Source organism: Capricornis sumatraensis, chromosome 2, assembly GCF_032405125.1.
Source record: "Capricornis sumatraensis isolate serow.1 chromosome 2, serow.2, whole genome shotgun sequence".
Taxonomy (NCBI): domain Eukaryota; kingdom Metazoa; phylum Chordata; class Mammalia; order Artiodactyla; family Bovidae; genus Capricornis; species Capricornis sumatraensis.
In genome coordinates, this window is record NC_091070.1 from 155,065,496 (window position 1) to 155,088,828 (window position 23,333).

The 23,333-nt window shown below is 38.1% G+C and overlaps 1 protein-coding gene across 1 annotated transcript; it reads left to right on the top strand.

Annotated features, from left to right (window-relative positions):
* Window positions 1–1,078: 1,078 nt before the first annotated feature.
* Window positions 1,079–21,283, top strand: LOC138069708 (guanylate-binding protein 6-like). The gene is given in 9 exon segments (XM_068961050.1): window positions 1,079–1,268; window positions 2,155–2,282; window positions 12,286–12,395; window positions 12,590–12,786; window positions 14,332–14,379; window positions 14,382–14,576; window positions 19,722–19,994; window positions 20,060–20,136; window positions 21,059–21,283. Coding segments are annotated over 9 exon segments (1,443 nt in total).
* The last annotated feature ends 2,050 nt before the right edge of the window (window positions 21,284–23,333 follow it).

Below are 23,333 nucleotides of genomic sequence, written 5' to 3' on the forward strand. Positions count from 1 at the left end.
GTCCCCAATGAGACAGCAAAACAACCAACTTGTTGGCTGGAATAACATCTGGTAGTTTCTATGAAACAGTTGAAAGTCTAAAATAAGTTCCTCTTTTTCTGAGAACCCTATAACCATGCACTTACACTTATAATGTTTTAAATAAGATCTGCTCCATTTCTTCTGGATAAAGAGATGAAACTGGAGAATGGGTTATCTCCTCCTTCTGACAAAGACTGCACCACCCTGGAGTTGTTGGGCTAAAAGCAAGCAAAAACCACTAATTTTTGTACCATTTTAAATGTGGCTTTTTGACTGGGTATTTATTTGATTGTTTTAGACTCTCAACTGTTTCATAGAACTACCAGAAAGTCATTCTAGCCAACAGTTTGGTTGTTTTTGATGTCCACTTGGAGAAGCAAGAGTTTAGAGCTTTCCAGTCTGCCATTTGCTCAGTTGTCTAGAATATAATCCTGGTTCTATTACTTACTCACTCAGATTAGTGAGGCCCATTGATCTCCTTGGCAAAGGTATATAATAATTTCTAATTTGTAGATTCCCATAAGTACCAGTGTATTAATAGCTGGCTATTGAGTCAGACACGACTAAGTGACTTCACTTTCACTTTTCACTTTCATGCATTGGAGAAGGAAATGGCAACCCAATCCAGTGTTCTTGCCTGGAGAATCCCAGGGATGGGGGAGCCTGGTGGGTTGTCGTCTATGGGGTCGCACAGAGTCAGACACGACTGAAGCGACTTAGCAGCAGCAGCAGCATTGTCAGGTATGTATCACAGGATTTGGTGTATTGGAGGCCTTCAGTGCATGGTAACAACTGTGTGAATTATATTCTTGCTATTGAAGTGAAATTATGGAGAGTAATGTTGCTTTTTGTTTTATTAATGACATCATCATTGGTTTGGGAGAATGATATAAGATTCCCTCTGCAGTATGCTATTTCTAGGTTACATTCTGGCTCACGGAAATTAAGGAAGTCTCACTCAGTCCTAAATGGGTGTGTGCTTTGAATAACTTGGAATTGGAGAATAATTTTGTAATTTTATTTCTACAGGGAGACTCTTTTAAGTTGGCAGGTAGCCATGGCATCTGGGCGGGACATGATGGCCCCTGTTTCTCTGGTAGAAAGTGACAATGCGCAACTGTCAGTGAACCAGGAAGCTATAGAGACTATTGAGAAAATTTCTCATCCAGTGGTGGTAGTAGCCATTGTAGGACTGTATCGTACGGGTAAATCCTACTTGATGAACCATCTTGCAGGACAGAACCATGGTGAGAGTTGCACTTGGGCAGAGGTCATTGCATGACTACAACTATATCTCATATTCTTAGTTTTTTCCCTGTGCAAGTGAATGGAGAATCAGATTCCTCTCAATAAACCAACCTTAAACTTAACCTTAAAATTCTTACCACTAAATCACTACCTTACCATCATTTGTTACCATATTTGTTGTTTTACTCCTGTTAACAAAATTCTCTCCTACTAATGCCCTGCTAAGTCACTTCAGTCGTGTCCGACTCTGTGCGACCCCATAGATGGCAGCCCACCAGGCTCCCCCATCCCTGGGATTCTCCAGGCAAGAACACTGGAGTGGGTTGCCATACTAATGCCCTAAATTCTACCTTATTTCACTTGCTGAAGCACTGGGTTCTTGCCTTGTAGTCTGCTTAATCTTGAAACACATTTTACTTTTTTATGAAATATTCCCAATAATATATAACTGTGTTTGAATATCTATCATGTTCCTTCTTGAATTTTATATCTTTTTAGGTAACTTCCTTTTTAAAAGTACTATTTTGTCTGGCAAAAATTTTTTTAATTTTCCCCACTTTTCTTGTCTCTCATCAATCCAGTTCTCTCTGGCTTTGAAACTCACCATTTGTTCAAAATGCTCTTATAATGGTTATCAATTACCTCCTTTTTGTCTGCTTCATGGATACCTTTTCATCTTCATGTTGAACCCATGCTTGGTATCATTTTCACAATTAATATTCCTCCTCCCTGAAATCGATGAAACACAAAGTAGGACATTCTTGAGGAAATAGAGAAAGCACAATAGTGCATCCTGGGGTACTTGCATTCCAGTAAGTCTGACTTTATAGCCCTGGGCTGTTTAGATTCCTGTTACTGAATGTTGCTCTCTCTTTTCACTTGCAGATTTCCCTCTGGGCTCCACAGTGCAGTCTAAAATCAAGGGCATCTGGATGTGGTGTGTGCCTCACCTTTCCAAATCAGACCACACTCTGGTCCTTCTGGACACTGAGGGCCTGGGAGATGTTGAAAAGGTAAGACAGGGAGTCACAGAAAAATCCTTTTTATTCTGTATTTTCTCCTTATGTTTTTATGATCCTTTGTAATTTAGTTACTGAGATGTATTTGTAAAATTTAGAAATTCAGGCATAGTAAATGATGTAAATCTTGGTTTGTTTGAACCTCTAGGTAAAAACATTTTTGTAAAGATGTTAGGTAAATGATGTTAGATAAAACTTTTTATTTATTGGCACTTGGTGGCTGATTAGATTAAATTTAGTAAATAAGTACCATACAGCTTAGTTCCAAGCCTTTGGGCTCAGTGCTGTAGACATCTGTGACCAAATTAATGATCATGATTTCAAAATGTCTTTAGTCTAGTTGACAAGACCACATGTGTGCTGTCAGATTTACTAAAGTGTGATTGAAAAAGAAACAGGTTGGAGAGAGGAAGAAGATGCACTTAAATGTAATGCCTGACAAAAAGTCTGTGTTTGTCCTACTAGAAATATTTTAAGATGAAGTTTTGTTATTTTAGCTTTATGCTAGTGGATGAAATAAATTATGTCTTCTATTTGCCTTACTTTGATAATTATTTGAGTATGATATCTAAATTTATGTAGTTTTCCATTTCTGCCCAAAGAGGAGTTGGAAATCGTGTGTTTACTTTTTATTAAACTTTTAATTTTTTAATGGGGTATAGCCAGTTAACAAACAATATGGTGATAGTTTCAGATGAACAGCAAAGGAATCCCCCAAATGACCTCCCATCCAAGCTGCCACATAACATTGAGCAGAGTTCCATGTGCTATACAGTAGGTCCTTGTTGGTTATCAATTTTAAATATGTGTTTATCCCATCCAAACTTTTTAACTATCTCTTCCACCTGTTCTTCCCCCTGGCAACCATAAGTTTGTTCCCTAAGTCTGTGAGTCTCTTTCTCTTTTGTGAGTTAGTTTGCATAATTTCTTTTTAGATTCCACATATCAGAGATATCATATGATATTTTTCCTTCTCTGTCTGACTTACTTCACTCAGTATGACAATCTATAGGGCCATCCATATTGCTACAAATAGCATTGTTTCATTCTTTTAATAGCTGGGTAATATTTGTGACATTGTACAAGAGAGAGGGATCAAGAACATCCCCATGGAAAAGAAATGCAAAAAAGCAAAATGGCTGTCTGGGGAGGCCTTACAAATAGCTGTGAAAAGAAGGGAAATGAAAAGCAAAGGAGAAAAGGAAAGACATAAGTATCTGAATGCAGAGTTCCAAAGAATAGCAAGAAGAGATAAGAAAGCCTTCCTCAGTGATCAATGCAAAGAAATAGAGGAAAACAACAGAATGGGAAAGACTAGAGATCTCTTCAAGAAAATTAGAGATACCAAGGGAACATTTCACTCAAAGATGGGCTCGATCAAGGACAGAAATGGTATGGATGTAACAGAAGCAGAAGATATTAAGAAGAGGTGGCAAGAATACACAGAAGAACTACACAAAAAAGATCTTCATGACCCGGATAATCACGATGGTATGATCACTCAACTAGAGCCAGACATCCTGGAATGTGAAGTCAAGTGGGCCTTAGAAAGCATCACTATGAACAAAGCTAGTGGAGGTGATGGAATTCCAGTTGAGCTATTTCAAATCCAGAAAGATGATGCTGTGAAAGTGCTGCACTCAATATGCCAGCAAATTTGGAAAACTCAGCAGTGGCTACAGGACAGCAAAAGTCAGTTTTCATTCCAATCCCAAAGAAAGGCAATGCCAAAGAATGTTCAAACTACCACACAATTGCACTCATCTCACATGCTAGTAAAGTAATGCTCAAAATTCTCTAAGCCAGGCTTCAGCAATACATGAACCGTGAACTTCCTGATGTTCAAGCTGGTTTTAGAAAAAGCAGAGGAACCAGAAGTCAAATTGCCAACATCCGCTGGATCATGGAAAAAGCAAGAGAGTTCCAGAAAAACATCTATTTCTGCTTTATTGACTATGCCAAAGCCTTTGACTGTGTGGATCACAATAATAAACTGTGGAAGATTCTGAAAGAGATGGGAATACTAGACGACCTGACCTGCCTCTTGAAAAATCTGTATGCAGGTCAGGAAGCAACAGTTCAAACTGGACATGGAACAACAGACTGGTTCCAAACAGAAAAAGGAGTCCGTCAAGGCTTTATATTGTCACCCTGCTTATTTAACTTATATGCAGAGTACATCATGAGAAACGCTGGACTGGAAGAAGCACAAGCTGGAATCAAGATTGTTGGGAGAAATATCAATAACCTCAGATATGCAGATGACATCACCGTTATGGCAGAAAGTGAAGAGGAGCTAAAAAGCCTCATGAAGAAAGTGAAAGAGGAGAGTGAAAAAGTTGGCTTAAAGCTCAACATTCAGAATACGAAGATCATGGCGTCCTGTCCCATCACTTCATGGCAAATAGATGGGGAAACAGTGGAAACAGTGTCAAACTTTATTTTTGGGGGCTCCAAAATCACTGCAGATGGTGACAGCAGCCATGAAATTAAAAGAAGCTTACTCCTTGGAAGGAAAGTTACGACCAACCTAGATAGCATATTCAAAAACAGAGACATTACTTTGCCGACTAAGGTCCGTCTAGTCAAGGCTATGGTTTTTCCAGTAGTCATTTATGGATGTGAGAGTTGGACTGTGAAGAAAGCAGAGTGTGGAAGAATTGATGCTTTTGAACTGCGGAGTTGGGGAAGACTCTTGAGAGTCCCTTGAACTGCAAGGAGATCCAACCAGTCCATTCTGAAGGAGATCAACCCTGGGATTTCTTTGGAAGGAATGATGCTAAAGCTGAAGCTCCAGTACTTTGGCCACCTCATGTGAAGAGTTGACTCATTGGAAAAGACTTTGATGCTGGGAGGGATTGAGGGCAGGAGGAGAAGGAGACAACAGGGAATGAGATGGCTGGATGGCATCACTGACTCAATGGACATGAATCTGAGTGAACTCTGGGAGTTGGTGATGGACAGGGAGGCCTGGCATGCTGCGATTCATGGGGTCGCAAAGAGTTGGACACGACTGAGCGACTGAACTGACTGAATATTCCATTGTACATATGTACCACATCTTCTTTATCCAGTCCTCTGTTGATGGACATTTAGGTTGTTTCCATGTCTTGGCCATTGTAAACACACTACAATGAACATTGGGGAGTATGTGTCCTTTCAGATCGTATTTTTCTCCAGGTATATGCCCAAGAGTGGGATTGCAGGGTCATATGGTAGCTCTATGTTTAGCTTTTTAAGCAACCTCCATACAGTTGGAGTGGCTGTACAAGTTTATCTTCCCACCAACTGGGTAAGAGGGTTCTCTTCTCTCCACACCCTGTTTAGCATTTATAATTTGAGGATTTCTTGATGATAGCCACTCTGACTGGTATGACACGATATCTCTTTGTATTTTTGATTTGCATTTCTCTAATAACTAGCAATGTTGAATATCTCTTCATGTGCCTCTTGGCCATCTGTATGTTTTCTTTGGAGAAATGTCTATGTAGGTCTTCTGCTCATTTTTGATTGGGTTGTTTGTTGTGATGCTGTTAAGTGTTATGAGCTGAGTATAAATTTTGGAGACTGATACCATGTCGGTCACATCATTTGCAAATATTTTCTTTGAATCTATGGGTGGTCTTTTCATCTTTTTATTGTTTACTTTGTTGTGCCAAATATTTTGAGCTTAAGTAGGTCCCATTTGTTTATTTTTGTTTTTATTCCCACTATTCTGGGAGATGGATCAAAAAAGATATTGTTGCAATTTATCTCAGAGATTGTTCTGCCTATGTTTCCCTCTAGGTGTTTTATAGTGTCCTGCTCATATTTAGGTCTTTAGTCCATTTGGGGGTTTGTGTGTGTGTGTATCGTGTTGAAAAATAATCTAATTTCATTTTTTCCATGTAGCTCTCCAGTTTTCCCTGCACCATTTGTTGAAGAAATTGTCTTTCCATCATTGTGCACTATTGCCTCCTTTGTCATAGACAAATTGACCATAGGTGCATGGCTTTATTTCTGGGTTTTCCGTCCTGTTCCACTGATCTATATTTCTATTTTTGTGCCAGTATCACACTGTTTTGATGACTGTAGCTTGATAGTATAGTCTGAAGCCAGGAAACCTGATTTCTCCAGCTCCATTTTTTTTTTTCTCAAGATTGCTCTGGCTGTTCAGGGTCTGTGTTTCCACACAAATTTGAACATTTTTGTTGTTGTTGTTGTTGTTGTGATTCTGTGACAAATGCCATTGGTAATTTGATAAAAATTATATTGAATCTGTGGATTGTGTCAGGTATTATGCTCATTTTAACAATATTCATTCTTCCAATCCAAGAACACATTATACCAATCCATCTGTGTCATGTTTTATTTCTTTCATTTGTATCTTATAGTTTTATGAGTACAGATGTTTTGCCTCATTGGATAGGTTTATTCCTAGCTATTTTATGTTTTTGATGCAATGGGAAATGGGATTGTTCCCATAATTACACTAGGTGATTTTTCATTCTAAGTGTGTAGGAGTAGGTACACAGGAGATATCTGTGTATTAATTTTGTATTCTGGAATTTTCCAGGGAAAAAGTTGATGACCTAAAGGAGTTTTCTGGGAGTATCTTTAGGGTTTTCCATCTGTAGTATCATATTATCTGCAAACAGTGACAATTTTACTTCTTTCCAATTTGGATTCCTTTTCTTTCTTTTCCTTCTCTGAATGCTGTGGCTAAGCCTTCCAAAACTGTGTTGCATAATAGTGGCAGTAGTGGACATCTTTGCCTTGCTCCTAATCTTAGAGGAAATGATTTCAGTCTTTCAGCATTGAGAATGATATTTGCTTTGGGTTTGTCATAAATGGCCATTATTATAGTGAGGTAGGTTTCCTCTATTGTCCACTTTCTATCTTTTTTATCATAAATTGTTGGTGAATTTTGTCAGAAGCTTTGTTTTTTTGCATCTATTGAGATGATCATATGGTTTTTATTCTTCAGTTTGTTGATGTGGTGTAACACATTGATTTGCAAATATTGAAAAATCCTTGAATTCTTGGATTAAGAATTCAAAACCACTTAATCATGGTGTATGATCTTTTAATGTGTTGTTGGATTCAGTATACTAGTACTTTATTGAGGATTTTGCATTTATGTTCATCAGTGATGTTTGTATGTGTTTTTCTTTTATGTGATATCTTTGTTTGATTTTGGTATCAGGGTGGTGATGGCTCATAGAATGAGCTTGGGAGTATTCCTCCTGTGCAGTTTTTTGAAAGAGTTTCAGAAGAGTAGATGTTAACTCTTTTCTAAATGTTTGATAGAATTCACCTGTGAAGCCATCTGGTCTTGGACTTTAGCTTATTTAAAGATATTTAATAAAAATTTCCATTTCAGTACTTGTGCTTGGTCTGTTAATATTCTCTGTTTCTTCCTGGTTCAGTCTTAGAAAGTTGTAGCTTTCTTAGACTTTGTCCTTTTCTTTTAGATTATCCATTTTATTGGCATATAGTTGCTTGTAGTAATCTTTTGTGATCCTTTGTGTTTCTGTAGTGTCCATTGGAATGGTTCTTTTTCTTTTTCTTTCTAGTTTTATTGATTTAGATCTTCTCCCTTTTTTCCTGAGGAGTCTTGCTAAAGGTTTATCAATTTTGTTTATCTTCTCAGAAAGCCAGCTTTTAGTTTCATTGATCTTTGCCATTGTATTTTTGTCTTTATTTCTGCTCTGATCTTTGTGATTTATTTCCTTCTAACTTTTGTTTTTTTGTTTGTTTGTTTTTTTCTCTAGTTATTTTAGGTGTTATGACAGGCTGTTTACTTTAGATTTTTCTTGTTTCTCAAGGTAAGATTGTATTGGTAAAACCTCCCTTAGAACTGCTTTCACTGCACTCCAAAACTGTTGGATCATCATGATTTTGTCATTTGTCTCTAAGCACTTTTTTGGCTTCCTGTTTGGTTTCTTCAGTGATCCACTGATTATTTAGTAATGCATTATTAAGTATTTAGCCACCATGCATTTGTGTTCTTTACAGTTTCTTTCCCTCTGATTATTGATAATTACTGATCTCTTAGTGTTGTGGTTGGACAAAATGCAGGATATGATTTCACCTTTCTTAAATTTACTGAGGTTTGATTTGTGATGCAACATTTGATCTATAATATGGAGAATGTTGTACATGTACTTGAGAAGAGAGTGTATCCTGGTCCTTTGGACTGAATGGTCTATAAATATAATCTTAGGCTTGCATTTCCCTCTTAATTTTTTGCTTGGATGATTTTTCCATTGGTGTATGTGGAGTATTTAAGGCCCCCACTATTATTATGTTACTGTTGATTTCCCCTTTTTAGGATTTTAGCCTTTGCCTTATGTATTGAGGTGCTCCTGTGTTGGTGTATATATATTTACAATTGTTCTATCTTTTTCTTGGATTGAATCCCTTTATCATTATGTAGTATCATTCATTATTTTGCATATAAGTCTTTATTTTAAAGTCTACTTTGTTGGATATACGTATTCAGCTTTCTTTTGATCTCTATTTACAAGAAATGTCTTTTTACATCCCCTCACTTTCAGTCTATATGTTTCTCTAGGTCTGAAGTGGGTCTCCTGTAGATGGTATTTATACAGGCCTTGTTTGAGTATGCAGTCATCCAGTATATATCATTTGGTTGGAGCATTTAATGCATTTCCATTTAATGTAATTATCAATATATATGTTTTTGTTAATATTTTCTTAATTGTATTGGGTTTGTTTTGGATTGGTCTTTTTTCTTTCCTTCCTTTTTTCCCTTTTCTCTTGTGTTTCCCACATAGAGAAGTTCCTTTAGCATTTGCTGCAAAGCTGGTTTGGTAGCACTGAATTCTCTTAGCTTTGCTTGTCTGTAAAGCTTTTGATTTCCTCATTAAATCTGAATGAGAGCCTAGTTAGGTATAATATTCTTGGTTGTACGTTTTTCCCTTTCATCACTTTAAATATATCATGCCATTTCCTTCTTGCTTTCTGAGTCTCTGCTGAAAAATCTGTTGATAACATTATGGAGATTCCCTTGTGTGTTATTTGTTGCTTTCCCCTTGGTGCTTTTAATATTTTTATTTGTATTTAATTTTTGTTAGTTTGTTTAATATATGTCTCAGTATGTCTCTTGTTGAACTTATCTGATATGGAACTTTATGCATTTCCAGGACTTGGGTGACCATTCCTTTCTCTTATTAGAGAATTCAACTAAAATCTCTTTGAATATTTTCTCATACCTTTTCTCTTTTTTCTGAGATCCCTATTGTTAGAATCTTCATACATTTAATGTTGCCCCAGAGATCCCTGAGACTTTCCTCATTTCTTTTCATTTCTTTTCTTTATCTTGTTCTAACAGCAGAGATTTCCACCATTTGTCTTCCAGGTCACTTATTCATTCTTTTGCTCTAGTTATTCTGTTATTGATTCCTACTAGTATATATTTTTAAATTTCAGTTATTTTATTATTCATCACTGTTTGTTCTTTAGTTCTTCTACATCTTTATTAAAAATTTCTTTTATCTTCTCAATTAATGCCTCCTTTCTTTTTCTTGAATCATCTTTTCTGTCTTTGAAAGTGAAAGTGTTAGTTGCTCAGTCTGGTTCAACTTTGTGACCCCATGGACAGTAGCCCACCAGGCTCCTCTGTCCATGTGATTCTCCAAGCAAGAATACTGGAGTGGGCAGCCATTCCCTTCTCCAGGGGACCTTCCTAACCTAGGGATTGAAAGGGGGCCTCCTGCTTTGCAGGCAGATTTTTTGACTGTCTGAACTTCCAGGGAAGTCATTCTTTTGGAAGTAGATTGCCAGTCTCTTCTTCATTTATTTGGTCTTGTAGGTTTTTACCTTGCTCCTTTGTCTGCATTGGGCTTCCCTGGTGGCTCAGATGGTGAAGTGTCTGCCTGCAATGTGGGAGACCTGGGTTTGATCCCTAGGTCAGGAAGATCCCCTGGAGGAGGAAATGGCAACACACTCCAGTACTCTTGCCTGGAGAATTCCATGGTAGGCTACAGTTCATGGGGTCACAAAGAGTCGGACATGACTGAGTGACTTCACTTTCACTTTCTTTCTTTATTTTGTCTGCATGGTATTTTTCTGTAATCTCTGTAATCTAATCTCTGTAACTCTGTTTTGTCTCACTTAATCTGCTTGTGGTCTTATTTTGCAGGTTGCAGGGTCATAGTTCTTCTTGTTTCTGGTATCTGTCCCTTGGTGGGTAAGTTTAATCCAGGGGCTTATATAATCTTCCTGTTGAGAGGGACTTGGGTCTGCCCCTCTGGTGGGAGGAGCTGGATCTTATCCCCTTGGAAGACAGGGGCATGTTGAAAGGTACACAGTCCACAGTCACTAAAGCGAGACCCATCTCAGTTGTGGGAGCACTCACTGTCCATTCAGATGTTCTATAGGCACTTTTTCCAAGCCATTCATGGGGGTTTAACCCTTGGCTTCTGCAGCTATAAAAAGAAGTTTCAGTTCTTCTTCCTTAGCCCCACAGCCCCTGGGGCTCAGCTTTGGTTTCAACCCTACCCAGGAGAGAGGAGGGCGAAGGCAGCTACTGACTAGACCACATTTGTTCACTAAGGAGGGAGGGGCAAGAGGTTGCTACTGACCAGGCACCAATGCTCACTCAGTTGTAAGTAGGACAAGGCAGCAATGATTGGGGCACACACACTTGCTCTGACAGGAGTCCTCCAAGTGCCCACAGAGTCAGGGGCTGGAGTTTGGGGAGAGAGGCCATGATGGTGGCCCTGCCCTCTGTGTGCTACTCAACAGTGGCACCTTGCTCCCGTGGCAGTCTGTGCTTCCTCTAAGAGCATTTAGAGGAAGAGTATTCCTGCCTGTGGAGCTCCTCACTCCCATCCCCTCAGGCTGTCTCCATGCAGCCTGCAGCAGTCCTTTTCCCAGGTTCGTGCTCCAAACCCCACGCTTCAACACCCAGTCCACCCCACCATTGGCAGAAACACATCTCAGGCTGGAGCACACACAGCTGTGGCATGGACCACCTGTATAACTCTCTCTCTGTTCTGCCTGCCACAGACCGCCATCTGCACTTTACTCAATAGACCCCAAACTCCCCAACTTTTTCAACTGATCTCGCCACTGGTGAGGAAGCTTCCTTGGGTATGGTAACTTCTCTTTTCCATCAGCTCCCCATCAGGATGTTGGTTGCCTCCCATTTCCTTTCTTTTCTTCCTTTTCTTAAGGATCCTACCCAGTTATGTGGAGAACATTTCTTGTTCTTTTAGGTGTATGAGGTCCTCCACTAGTGTTCAGCACATGCTCTGTGTGAATGGGTCCACTTGTAGATTTATTCTTAATGTGCTTGTTGGAAGAAGTAAACCCAAGGTCCTACTATTCCAATTCTATCATCTTAACTCAAACTTGCTGCATTTTTAAATCTAAGAATATTGGGAAATGTACAGTAGCTTATTTATTGTTTGGATATAATTTAAATACCCAGTTATGCCAACTATGTTTATTTTATATCACTTATGATTAATACATGTGTGCATAATGAATATGTTCTAACATTCATCAAAGAATAACTAATTATACACTAGTACTGTTATTTTATTTCCTCTAATTGAGGATGAAAAAATCCCTATGAAGAATCCTCTTTTATTTGAAAACATGGTGGCTCAAAGGGTAACACATCTACCTACAATGCAGGAGAGCTGGATTCAATCCCTGGGTCAGGAAGATCTCCCGGAGAAAGAAATGGCAACTCACTCCAGTATTCTTGCCTGGAAAATCCCAAGGATGGAGGAGCCTGGTAGGCTACAGTTCATGGGGTCACGAAGAGTCAGACACGACTGAGCGACTTCACTTCACTCACTATTGTAATCACAAGAAATGCCTTTGTAATTGTCAAAGCCAATATGTCTGTCTTCAAACAATTTCTTTGCATGGTGATTAGGCCAGCTGAAATAATAAATAAGGACATGATAGAATAAGTATACGAATACATTTCTAATTTACAAGTAAACTCTTAAATCTGTTGTTTTAATGTGCTCTCTAGGGTGATTCCAAGAATGACTCATGGATCTTTGCTTTGGCCGTGCTTCTGTGCAGCACCTTTATCTATAACAGTATGAGCACCATCAACAACCAGGCCCTGGAGCACCTGCAGTATCCTTCTAGGAACTGAACTATCAAGTTTCACTGAGTTTATGGGGATGGAGATGGAATCACATTTCCTTCCCTGTCACAAAGTTGCCTTTAATGGTGCAAAGGGGACTCAGAACTAAAGAGAAAGTTTTTAATTTTTATTAGGAATGTGGGAATTGTGAGTAAGGAATTTCTTTTCCTTAATCAAGTCCTAGTTATGTGACAGAGCTCACACAACTAATCAAAACCAAGTCCTCTCCCAGCCCTGATGGAGAAGAAGATTGTACAGAATTTGTGGCTTTCTTTCCAGACTTTATATGGGCTGTACGGGATTTCACCCTGGAGCTAAAATTAAATGGTCATCCTATCACAGAAGATCAATACCTGGACAATGCCTTGAAGCTGGTTAAAGGTTACAGGGCATGGCCTGGGCATTGGGTGTTTGAATAGAGCGTGGGATCTACTAAATACTGTCCATCATCTCTAGGGTTGCATTTATATTTGAGATTAACATCTGTAGAAATGGTGATTAGAAAGCGGGTTGCAAAGCTCTAGGAACTGAATTTTAAGTTTACTTAAGAAAAGTATGAGTGAAATTATTCAAAGCCAATTTTTTCTTTATGCAATTTTTAATTTATCACCGAGATTACATTCAGTGCTAAATCCTTCTGAAGTCAGACACTTGTGCTCCTATTTTAGTTTCTGCTTTTCTCTAGTAGGGAAAACAATATACTAGATAATTGCAATATAAGAAACTACAAAGAAAAGTCTGTGTAGTGAAAAAAAATCACACAGTTACATGTTATTCTTCTAAAAAAGGGACAAATTGTTCTAATTCTTGTATAGTTATATCATCTACAAAATGACTTTATGTTCTAAATAAACCTGGAGTGCGCTTTTTAATCTATGGCTTATCAATATTTCTGATAATTATCAGAATGTTCACTTCATTTTCAAATCACAGCTTCTTTTAATTCCCACTTACCTTTTCATTATATAATTTGCAAATAGTATATTAGTTTAAGGGCTTCCTTCGTAGCTCAGTTGCTAAAGAATCTGTCTGCAAAGCAGGAGACCCAGGTTCAATTCCTGGGTCGGAACGATCCCCTGGAGAAGGAAATGGCAACCCATTCCAGTATTCTTGCCCGGAGAATCCCATGGACAGAGGAGCCTCATGGGCTACAGTTCATGGGGCTGTAAGAGTTGGGCATAACTTAGTGACTAAATGACCATCACCAACTTGTTAGTAGAAAGGGTTACATTCATAGTGATGTGCACCTTGTGAAACCTGAGAGGAATATTAATTCTAATCTACTTATTTCTTGCTTTCATATTTCTATTTATAGTTTTTCAAAAAATTATTGAGAAATTGACTAGACATAAGAGGACAACTGTCAAATCAAACATAATCCGTTATCACAAAGAGTTTATAGATTAATGGTGATATCTTAAAATATCAGTTTAGTTACACTTACCTTTCAGAGGTTTTCCTGAAAATATGTAGCTTTGTACAAATAATTTTAACATCAAAATAATTCTCCTTCAATAATCAAATGTCGTTCCTAACATTTCTGATATTGTCCACTATCCTGTTTGTGGCTCTTCTTTTTGGTCCCACAGATCATTTCTCACATAAGACTAAGCAGAGCAAACATTTATATTTGACCTTTTATTCTTTTAACCATTAGTACAGCAAACTTCTAATAAAGAAACATTCTACCATTTTCAGTTCTGGAGATGCTAGCCATAGGTTTCTTTTACTGGATTAGACATCTCCCCAAATTTCTCTCCGGTTATATCATTGGTGTAAGTCTGATGAGCAAAGAAGTACTGCATGTCTGTTTTAAAGCAGTTATTACCATAAAAGTCACAAGAATACACAAATCTGTCATGAACAATTTTGCTTCTCTTGCTGCAAGACTGTTTCTGCTTTAATCTCTGTTTCTCTGTCCCTTAGGCAAGAATATGAACGTGCAAATATCAAATTTATGCAGAGAGTGCATCAGGGATTCTTTCCAACAAGGAAGTGTTTTGTCTTTGACCGACCAACAAATGACAAAAAACTCCTAGCTGATATTGAGAATGCATCTGAAAACCAACTGAGTCCTAAATTTCAGGAACAGACAAAAAAATTCTGTTCTTACATCTTCACCAATGCAAAAATCAAGACACTCAGAGAGGGAGTCCCGGTCGCTGGAAATTGTAAGCCTTTTTTTTTCCTATTATTATGAGTAGCAACATACTGCAGATATTTTATATAATGTGTTTTTCAGTATTTCTGTTGGATTTTATATGGAATTTTGGCACTCCATTAAAAAATTATCTTATTTGGGGGATTATAAATCTCTCCCATAAACTGCATATTTTGTCACTGATATCTGTGATTTCCATTTATCTGAAAAAGTTCTCGATTCAGAATAAAAATCATATATCTCAGTATAAAAACAGAATATGCAATTTTCTCAGGGGAAGTCTTAAAAAACAAAAGTTCTTTGCAAGGTGAAAACAAAAAATATTTTGAGAGTTTTGTGTGGTTCAAAAATCAGTACCAGGCTATAAATCTCTGAAAGTACCTTTAAAGCCTCAGAATTAGGAATAAATAAAATCTGATATACCCTGTCTTATCTGAATACCTATGTAAGCTACTTTGCTTTTCAGGTTTTAGTAGGATACTATATTTTTCAGATACTCCTTAATATGTTGGATACAGGTAGATTTTCAATTATTTTTTTTAGCCCCAAGGCCTGAAGAGCCATAAAAGTGAAGAGTCAGTAGGAAAACAAAGGTGATGATAATAAAAAGAGATATGGCTCTGTGTGTTTGTGTGTGTGTGTGTGTGTGAGAGAGAGAGAGAGAGACTTCAGAATTGTAATCCCATAATCTTGTATTTTATGGACCAATGACTTGATATTTATCCCTTAAATTTGATGACCTATTTAGCGCTGGGAAATTTGGTTGTGACCTACGTGAATACCATCAATAGTGGAGCTGTACTTAGTTTGGAGAATGCAGTGATGACTCTGGTTCATCTGGAGAACTCAGCAGCTGTGCAGAAGACAGCTGGCCACTACAGTGAGAAGATGACCTAGAGACTGAGCTTCCCACAGACACAGAAAATATAAGCAGTGTACTCTTTGGAATAAATGACAACAAGATTCTCTATGACCCACCTCCCAGAGTAATGGAAATAAAAACAAAGATAGGATGTGGATCAAAGAAAAAAAAGAAAAATAGAACATAATTAAAGTTAAAAACATTTGCACAAGGAAGGAAACTATAAGTAAGGTGAAAAGATAGCTTTCAGAATGAAAGAAAATAATAACAAATGAAACAACTGACAAAAAATTAATCTCCAAAACACACAAGCTACTCATGTAGCTCAATACCAGAAAAATGAACAACCCAATAAAAACCTGAGCAAAAAACCTAAACAGACATTTCTCCAAAGAAAACATAGACATGGCTAATAAAAACATGAAAAGATGCTCTCAACATCTCTCATTAGAGAAATGCAAATCAAAACCACTTTGATGTATCATCTCACACTGGTCAGAATGGCCATCATGAAAAAGTCTACAAACAATAACTGCTGCAGAGGATGTGGAGAAAAGGGAACCCCCTTACACTGTTGGTGGGAATGCAAACTGGTACAACCACTATGGAGAACAGTGTGGCGATTACTTACAAAACTGTGAATAGATCTGCCACATGACCCAGAAATCCCACTGCTAGGCATACACATTGAATAAACCAGAATTGAAAGAGATGCATGTACTCCAGTGTTCATTGCAGCACTGCTTACAATAGCTAGGACATGGAAGCAACCTAGATGTCCATTGGCAGATGAATTGATAAGGAAATTGTGGTACCTATACACAATGGAATATTCAGTTCGGTTCAGTTCAGTCACTTAGTTCTGTCCAACTCTTTATAACCCCATGATCTACAACATGCCAGGACTCCCTGTCCATCACCAACTCCCAGACTTTACTCAAACTCATGTCCATTGAGTTGGTGATGCCATTCAACCATCTCATCCTCTGTTTTCCCCTTCTCCTCCTGCCCTCAATCCTTCCCAGCATCAGGGTCTTTTCCAATGAGTTAACTCTTTGCATGAGGTGGCCAAAGTATTGGAGTTTCAGCTTCAACATCAGTCCTTCCAATGAACATTCAGGACTGATCTCCTTGAGGATGGACTGGTTGGATCTCCTTGCAGTCCAAGGGACTCTCAAGAGTCTTCTCAAACACCACAGTTCAAAAGCATCAATTCTTTCGTGCTCAGCTTTCTTTATAGTCCAACTCTCACATTCATACATAACTACTGGAAAAACCATAACCTTGACTAGACAGACCTTTGTTGGCAAAGTAATGTCTCTGGTTTTTAATATGCTATCTAGGTTGGTCATAATTTTCCTTCAAAGGAGTAAGCGTCTTTTAATTTCATGGCTGCAATCACCATCTGCAGGGATTTTGAAGCCCCCAAAAATAAAGTTTGACACTGTTTCCCCTGTATCCCCATCTATTTGCCCTGAAGTGATGGGACTGGATACCATGTTCTTAGTTTTCTGAATGTTGAGCTTTAAGCCAATCTTTTCACTTTCCTCTTTCACTTTCATCAAGAGGCTCTTTAGTTCTTCACTTTCTGCCATAAGGGTGGTGTCATCCATATATGAGGTTATTGATATTTCTCCCGGCAATCTTGATTCCAGCTTGTGCTTCTTCCAGCCCAGCATTTCTCATGTTGTACTCTGCACAGAAGTTAACTAAGCAGGGTGACAATATACAGCCTTGATGTACTCCTTTTCCTGTTTGGAACCAGTGTGTTGTTCCATGTCCAGTTCTCACTGTTGCTTCCTGACTTGCATATAGGTTTCTCAAGAGGCAGGTCAGGTGGTCTGGCATTCCCATCTCTTTCAGAATTTTCCACAGTTTATTGTGATCCACACAGTCAAAGGCTTGAGCATAGTCAATAAAGTAGAAATAGATGTTTTTCTGGAACTCTCTTGCTTTTTTGATGATCCAGCAGATGTTGGCAATTTGATCTCTGGTTACTCTGCCTTTCCTAAAACCAGCTTGAACATGTGGAAGTTCACGGTTCACGTATTGCTGAAGCCTGGGTTGTAGAATTTTGAGCATTACTTTACTAGTGTGTGAGATGAGTGCAATTGTGCAGTAGTTTGAGCATTCTTTGGCATTACCTTTCTTTGGGATTGGAATGAAAAACTCAGCTATAAAAAGGAATGCATTTGAATCAGTTGTAATGCAGTGGATGAAACTGTAACCTATTATACAGTGTGCAGTAAGTCAGAAAGAGAAAGACAAATGTTATATATTAATGCCTATTTGCAAAATTTAGAAAGACAGTAATGACTATCCTACATGTAGGGCAGCAGAGGGTACACAGATGTAAACAACTTCTGGACTCAGTGGGAGAAGGTGAGGGTTAGATGATTTGAGAGAGTAGCTTTGAAATGTGTACATTACTGTTTGTAAAACAGATGACCAGTGGAAGTTTGATGCATAAAGCAGAGCACCCCAAGCCGGTGCTGTGAGACATTTCAGAGGAATAGGGTGGAGAGGGAAGTGGGAAGGGAGTTAGGATTGGAGGAGACATGTATGCTCATGGCCAATTCATGTTGATATATGGTAAAAACCATCACAATATCGTAAAGTAATTATCCTTCAATTAAAATAAATAAACAATTTTTTAAAAATGAGAATTTTTAAAGAGATGGAAATACCAGACCACCTTCTTGCCTTCTGAGAAATCTGTATGCAGCTCAAGAAGCAACAGTTAGAACTGGACATGGAACAATGGACTGGTTCCAAATTGGGAAAAGACTACATCAAGGCTGTATATTGTCACCTTGCTTATTTAACTTATTTACAGAGTACATCATGCGAAATGTCAGGCTGGATGATGCACAAGCTGGAATCAACATTGCTAGGAGAAATATTAATAACCTCAGATATGCAGATGACACCACCATTATGGTAGGGAGTGAAGAGGAACTAAAGAGCCTCTTGATGAAAGTGAACGAAGAGAATGAAAAAGCTCACTTAAAACTCAGCATTCAAAAGATGAAGATCAAGGCATCTGGTCCCATCACTGCATGGCAAATAGACAGTGAAACAATGAAAACATTGAGAGACTTCATTTTCTTAGGCTCCAAAATCACTGCAGATGGTGACTGCAGCCATGAAGTTAAAAGATGCTTGCTCCTTGGAAGGAAAGCTGTGACAAACATAGGCAGCATATTAAAAAAACAGACTACTTTGCTGACAGAGGTCTGTATAGTCAAAGCCATGGATTTTCCAATAGTCATGTATGGATGTGAGAGCTGGATCATAAAAAGAAGGCTGAGCACCAAGGAATAAATGCTTTTGAACTGTGATGCTGGAGAAGACTCTTGAGAATCCCTTGGACTGCAAGGAGATTCAACCAGTTAATGCTAAAGGAAAGCAGTCCTGAATATTCATTGGAAGGACTGATGCTGAAGCTGAAGTTCCAATACTTTGGCCACCTGATGGAAAGAACTGACTCATTGAAAAAGACCCTGATGCTGGGAAAGATTGAGGGCAGGAGGAGAAGGGGATGGCAGAGAATGAGATGGTTGGATGGCATCACTGACTCAATGGACTTGAGTTTGAGCTCTAGGAGATGGTGAAGGTCAGAGAAGCCTGGCATGCTGCAGTCCATGGGGTCATGAAGAGCTTGACAGGACTGAGCAACTGAACAATATCTGGGGGATTATAAATCTCTCCCATAAACTGCAAATTTTGTCACTGATATCTGTGACTTCCATTTATTTGAAAAATTTCTCTATTCAGAATAAAAATCAATATCTCAGTATAAAAATAGAATATACCATTTTCTCAGGGGAAACCTTATACAATAAAAGTTCTTTGCAAGGAGAAACAAAAAATATTTTGAGAGTTTTGTGTGGTTCAAAAATCGGTACCAGCCTATAAATCTCTGAAAGTACCTTTAAAGCCTCAGAATTAGGAATAGATAAAATCCGATATACCCTGTCTTATCTGAATACCTATGTAAGCTATTTTGTTTTTAAGTTTTTAGTATGATACTATATTTTTCAGATACTCCTTAATATGTTGGATACAGGTAGATTTTCAATTTTTTTAGCCCCAAGAACCATAAAAGTGAAGAGCCAGTAGGAAAACAAAGGTGATGATAGTAAAAGGAGATATGGCTCTGTGTGTGTGTGTGTGTGCATGTATGTGAGAGAGAGAGAGAGAGAGAGAGAGTTTAGAAATGTAATCTCATAACCTTGTATTTTATGGACCAATGGCTTGATATTTATCCCTTAAATTTGATGGCCTTTTCAGGGCTGGGAAAGTTGGTTGTGACCTATGTGGATACCATCAACAGTGGACCTGTGCCTTGTTTGGAGAATGCAGTCACATGTCTGGCCCAGTTGGAGAACTCAGCAGCTGTACAGAAGGCAGCAGACCACTACAGTGAGCAGATGGCCCAGCAACTGAGACTCCCCACAGACACGCTCCAGGAGCTGCTGGAGGTGCATGCAGCCTGTGAGAAGGAAGCCATTGCCGTCTTCATGGAGCACTCCTTCAAGGATGAAAATCAGGAATTCCAGAAGAATCTTGTGGTAACTTGATTCAGGAGATGGAGGCACAACAGAAGAGTTTCCAGGAAAACATAGCACAGCTGACAGAGAAGCTGGAGAAGGAAAGAGAAAACCTGCTGAGAGAGATGAACATGATGTTGGAGCATAAGCTGAAGGTAAGTCAGGCTGTGGCCTTAGTTGTGCTTGATGGTCATTACCCTGGGACCTCAGGAAGGGATGGGCGAAGTTTACAGCAAGACCATGGGGGAAGCATCATTGCCATTTACTGCTTCTGATTCATTAGAACCCTTAGAATTATTCCTTTTTTAGAAAAGAAGGCTTTAATTTCTACTATATATGTAGACTTTGGAGAGTTCAGGATGAATATTGATACCTTGAACCCTTGGAAATTATAAATAGGGTTTAAGTAGCTATTTGGGGAAATTTTAAATGATCCCGTGAAGCTCAATTAGACAGATATTGCAACAGCATATATTTAATATGAGCAGCAACTGGTTTGCTTTCAGGATCCCTGCCAATTACCAGGAACTCTGTTCTCAGCCATAGACCCTGAGACAGATTTATGCTGAGATAAAACTATAAAAAATGTCCAAACTTAAAAACACTGGGATGTGGCAGCTTCTAAACTTGCTGCATTGTCTCCAGGGGTGGATAGATACCTAAGATACTGTGTGGCATAGAGAGAATTCTCTCATTGTCTACCTGGATGTCCTTATAACAGATTTCTGTAATTCTCACCATCTTGAGAATTATTGCAGTTTGATCCAAGGTTACCTCTGAAATGCATAACATTTATCTGAAATGCATAACTTTTGTCCTCATGTGAGGCTTAGCCTCCTGGCAAAACCCAATAGTGTGTGAATATTAGCAAGGCTGTAAACTACACTTTCTCTTAATGTTCCTGTCAAAACCAGGAAATAGTCCCTGTTACAAAACTCTCCTTTCATGATTGAGCAAGAGAGAACAATTTTACGAGTAAAACAAAAATAGTTTGACAAAGTTCTTAAATGCAAAATGTAGTCTTTGAAAAAAATGAAAATTTAAAACATATTACTTCCCTCTCTGCTTTATTTCTAGGCCCAAGAAACTCTGCTTAATGAAGGTTTTAGAGAGAAATCTGAGTTGATGAGTGAAGAAATAAATCAGTTAAAAAATATAATTGATGATACTAAAGAAGAGGATACTCCCTGGGTTACAAAAGCCTTGGACAAATTTGGTGATGAGCTCACTTCAATATTGAGTTCTCCAGCTAAACTTCTTGGGCAGATTGTGAAAGGGTTAGGCTCTTTATTTAAAAAGTAGCTCTCCTTTCAAAAAATTATAGAGCATGGATATATGTTCTGGCCTCTTTTTGATATGCATGCTTTTCACTCTTGTTCAGCAAAGCTTCAAATATAAAAAGTGGCTACTAGAGGATATCAATGTCTGGACCATATTAGATAAAGTAAATGTATGGACATTTTGAAATAGCAGGTTCACTTTTAGAATATGTATCTATATGTGGAAAATCATGTATTATATATGTGAGCACCCACACACACACATATATATACATACATACATGAAAGAGGTTCATCAAAGTACTGCTTTTAAAGGCAAAAGATTGGAGTCTAGTTAAATGTCCATCAGGAATCTAGTTAAATGTCCACCTATAAAAATTGGTAATATACTTTATGTATGTGCAATACTGAAATACCTTGTATTTAGCCAATAAATGGACAATGCAGCTCTATTTGTATGAATATAGAACAAACTTGAAGATATACTATAGAGTGAAAAAATAAGGTACAAATATTATGGATAATATTTTCACAGCAAAAAAGGTATGTGCACCCATATGTATGTCGAGATAAAACATCTCTGGAAAGATTCATTAGAAATTGGAATCATTGGTTCTTTCCGAGGAGAACAGCATGTGGAAGGGGCACATGATTTTCATTATATACTCCATATTTCAGAAAGATTGTATTACCATTTTGCAAATAAGTTACTAGGAAAGCATAAAATGTAATACAATTATAATACTAGCAAACAAATGTGAAATTTGCTATTAGATGATGAAATTGCTCATTGCCTCTAGAAATGACATTAGCCTACTCAATGAATTAGATCAGAATACTAAAAAGTATAAATTTGCATCCCAACCTAGCTTTCATTTTGTCCTTGGTTTTAAATTCCTTGTATTTGCTTCCATATAAGGTATAAACTTTCCTGTTACCCTTTGAAATCACAGCTAGAGTAGTATTTACTTCCTGTGTTTGAATTATACTTTTCAGATAGCAGAAGCAGATCACTAAACATTAAGAATATGCCCTGGTGAGAGGAATCCCATCACAGTTGAATGTTCAGTGGTGGCCTGGCTGCAATAGGCATGTGCAGAAGGGGGGATGTACCACTGCAGAACTGGGTGCCCTGATGTTATTGGAGATGATATGCCCTGACGATGGAGGCCAGGTGTTGGCATTTAAATAATCAGAAGTCAAGTACATACAATGATAGTAATGAGCATCATAGTTTGTCTTATCTTAGGTTGCTATAACAAATTACCATAGATTGGGTGGCTAGCAAAACAAATGTTTATTCCTCCCATTCTGGAGGCTGTAAGTCCAAAAGCAGTGAGCCAGCATTGTTGGATTCTTGGTAAGCGTCCTACTCCAGCTTTACAGATGGTAGCTTTCTTGCTGTGTCCTCATATTTTGGGAAAAGAAAGAAAACTCTTATGATATGTTTTTGTTTTAAGGGCACTAATCAGATTCATGAAGGTCTCAACCTCATGCCTAATTTCCTCCTAAAAGCCTCAGTTCCAGAGGGAAAATTTGGCATTTAGGGTTTCATTAGATGAATTTTGAAGAACACAAGCATTCAATTGATAACATGATTGGACATGGCAGCCAGTTGGATGTGACCAGGTGTAACTAACTCTGGTACTTATTTTCAAATAAAAGTAAAGTTCCTCTGAGTACAGGAACAATTATATATATTTTCTGTATATCTCCATAGGGTATGTTTAGACAAACAATGTACAGAATAAGTATCTGCTTGAAAAACAAAAAAATGGATACATGTGTGACTGTTTTCAATTGCCAGAAAGACATGAATACTCAAAAGGTCTGTGGTAATACTTCGGATTTTAGACAGCAGATAAATGTCTTCAAGGTGATTTAAGGCCAACAGAATGAAAGAAACTTTTCTGGCATAACACCTTCCTCTGAGCCCTCATGTATCACAGTCTGTGCCTCTGCAAAAATGTTAACACTTCTTTACGGATGAGTTTAATGGCTCCATCCAGTTGTGGCCTCAAGTGTTCAAAAGGAAGAATGGCTTTGCCCTTTTAAAGGAAGAAACTTTATAT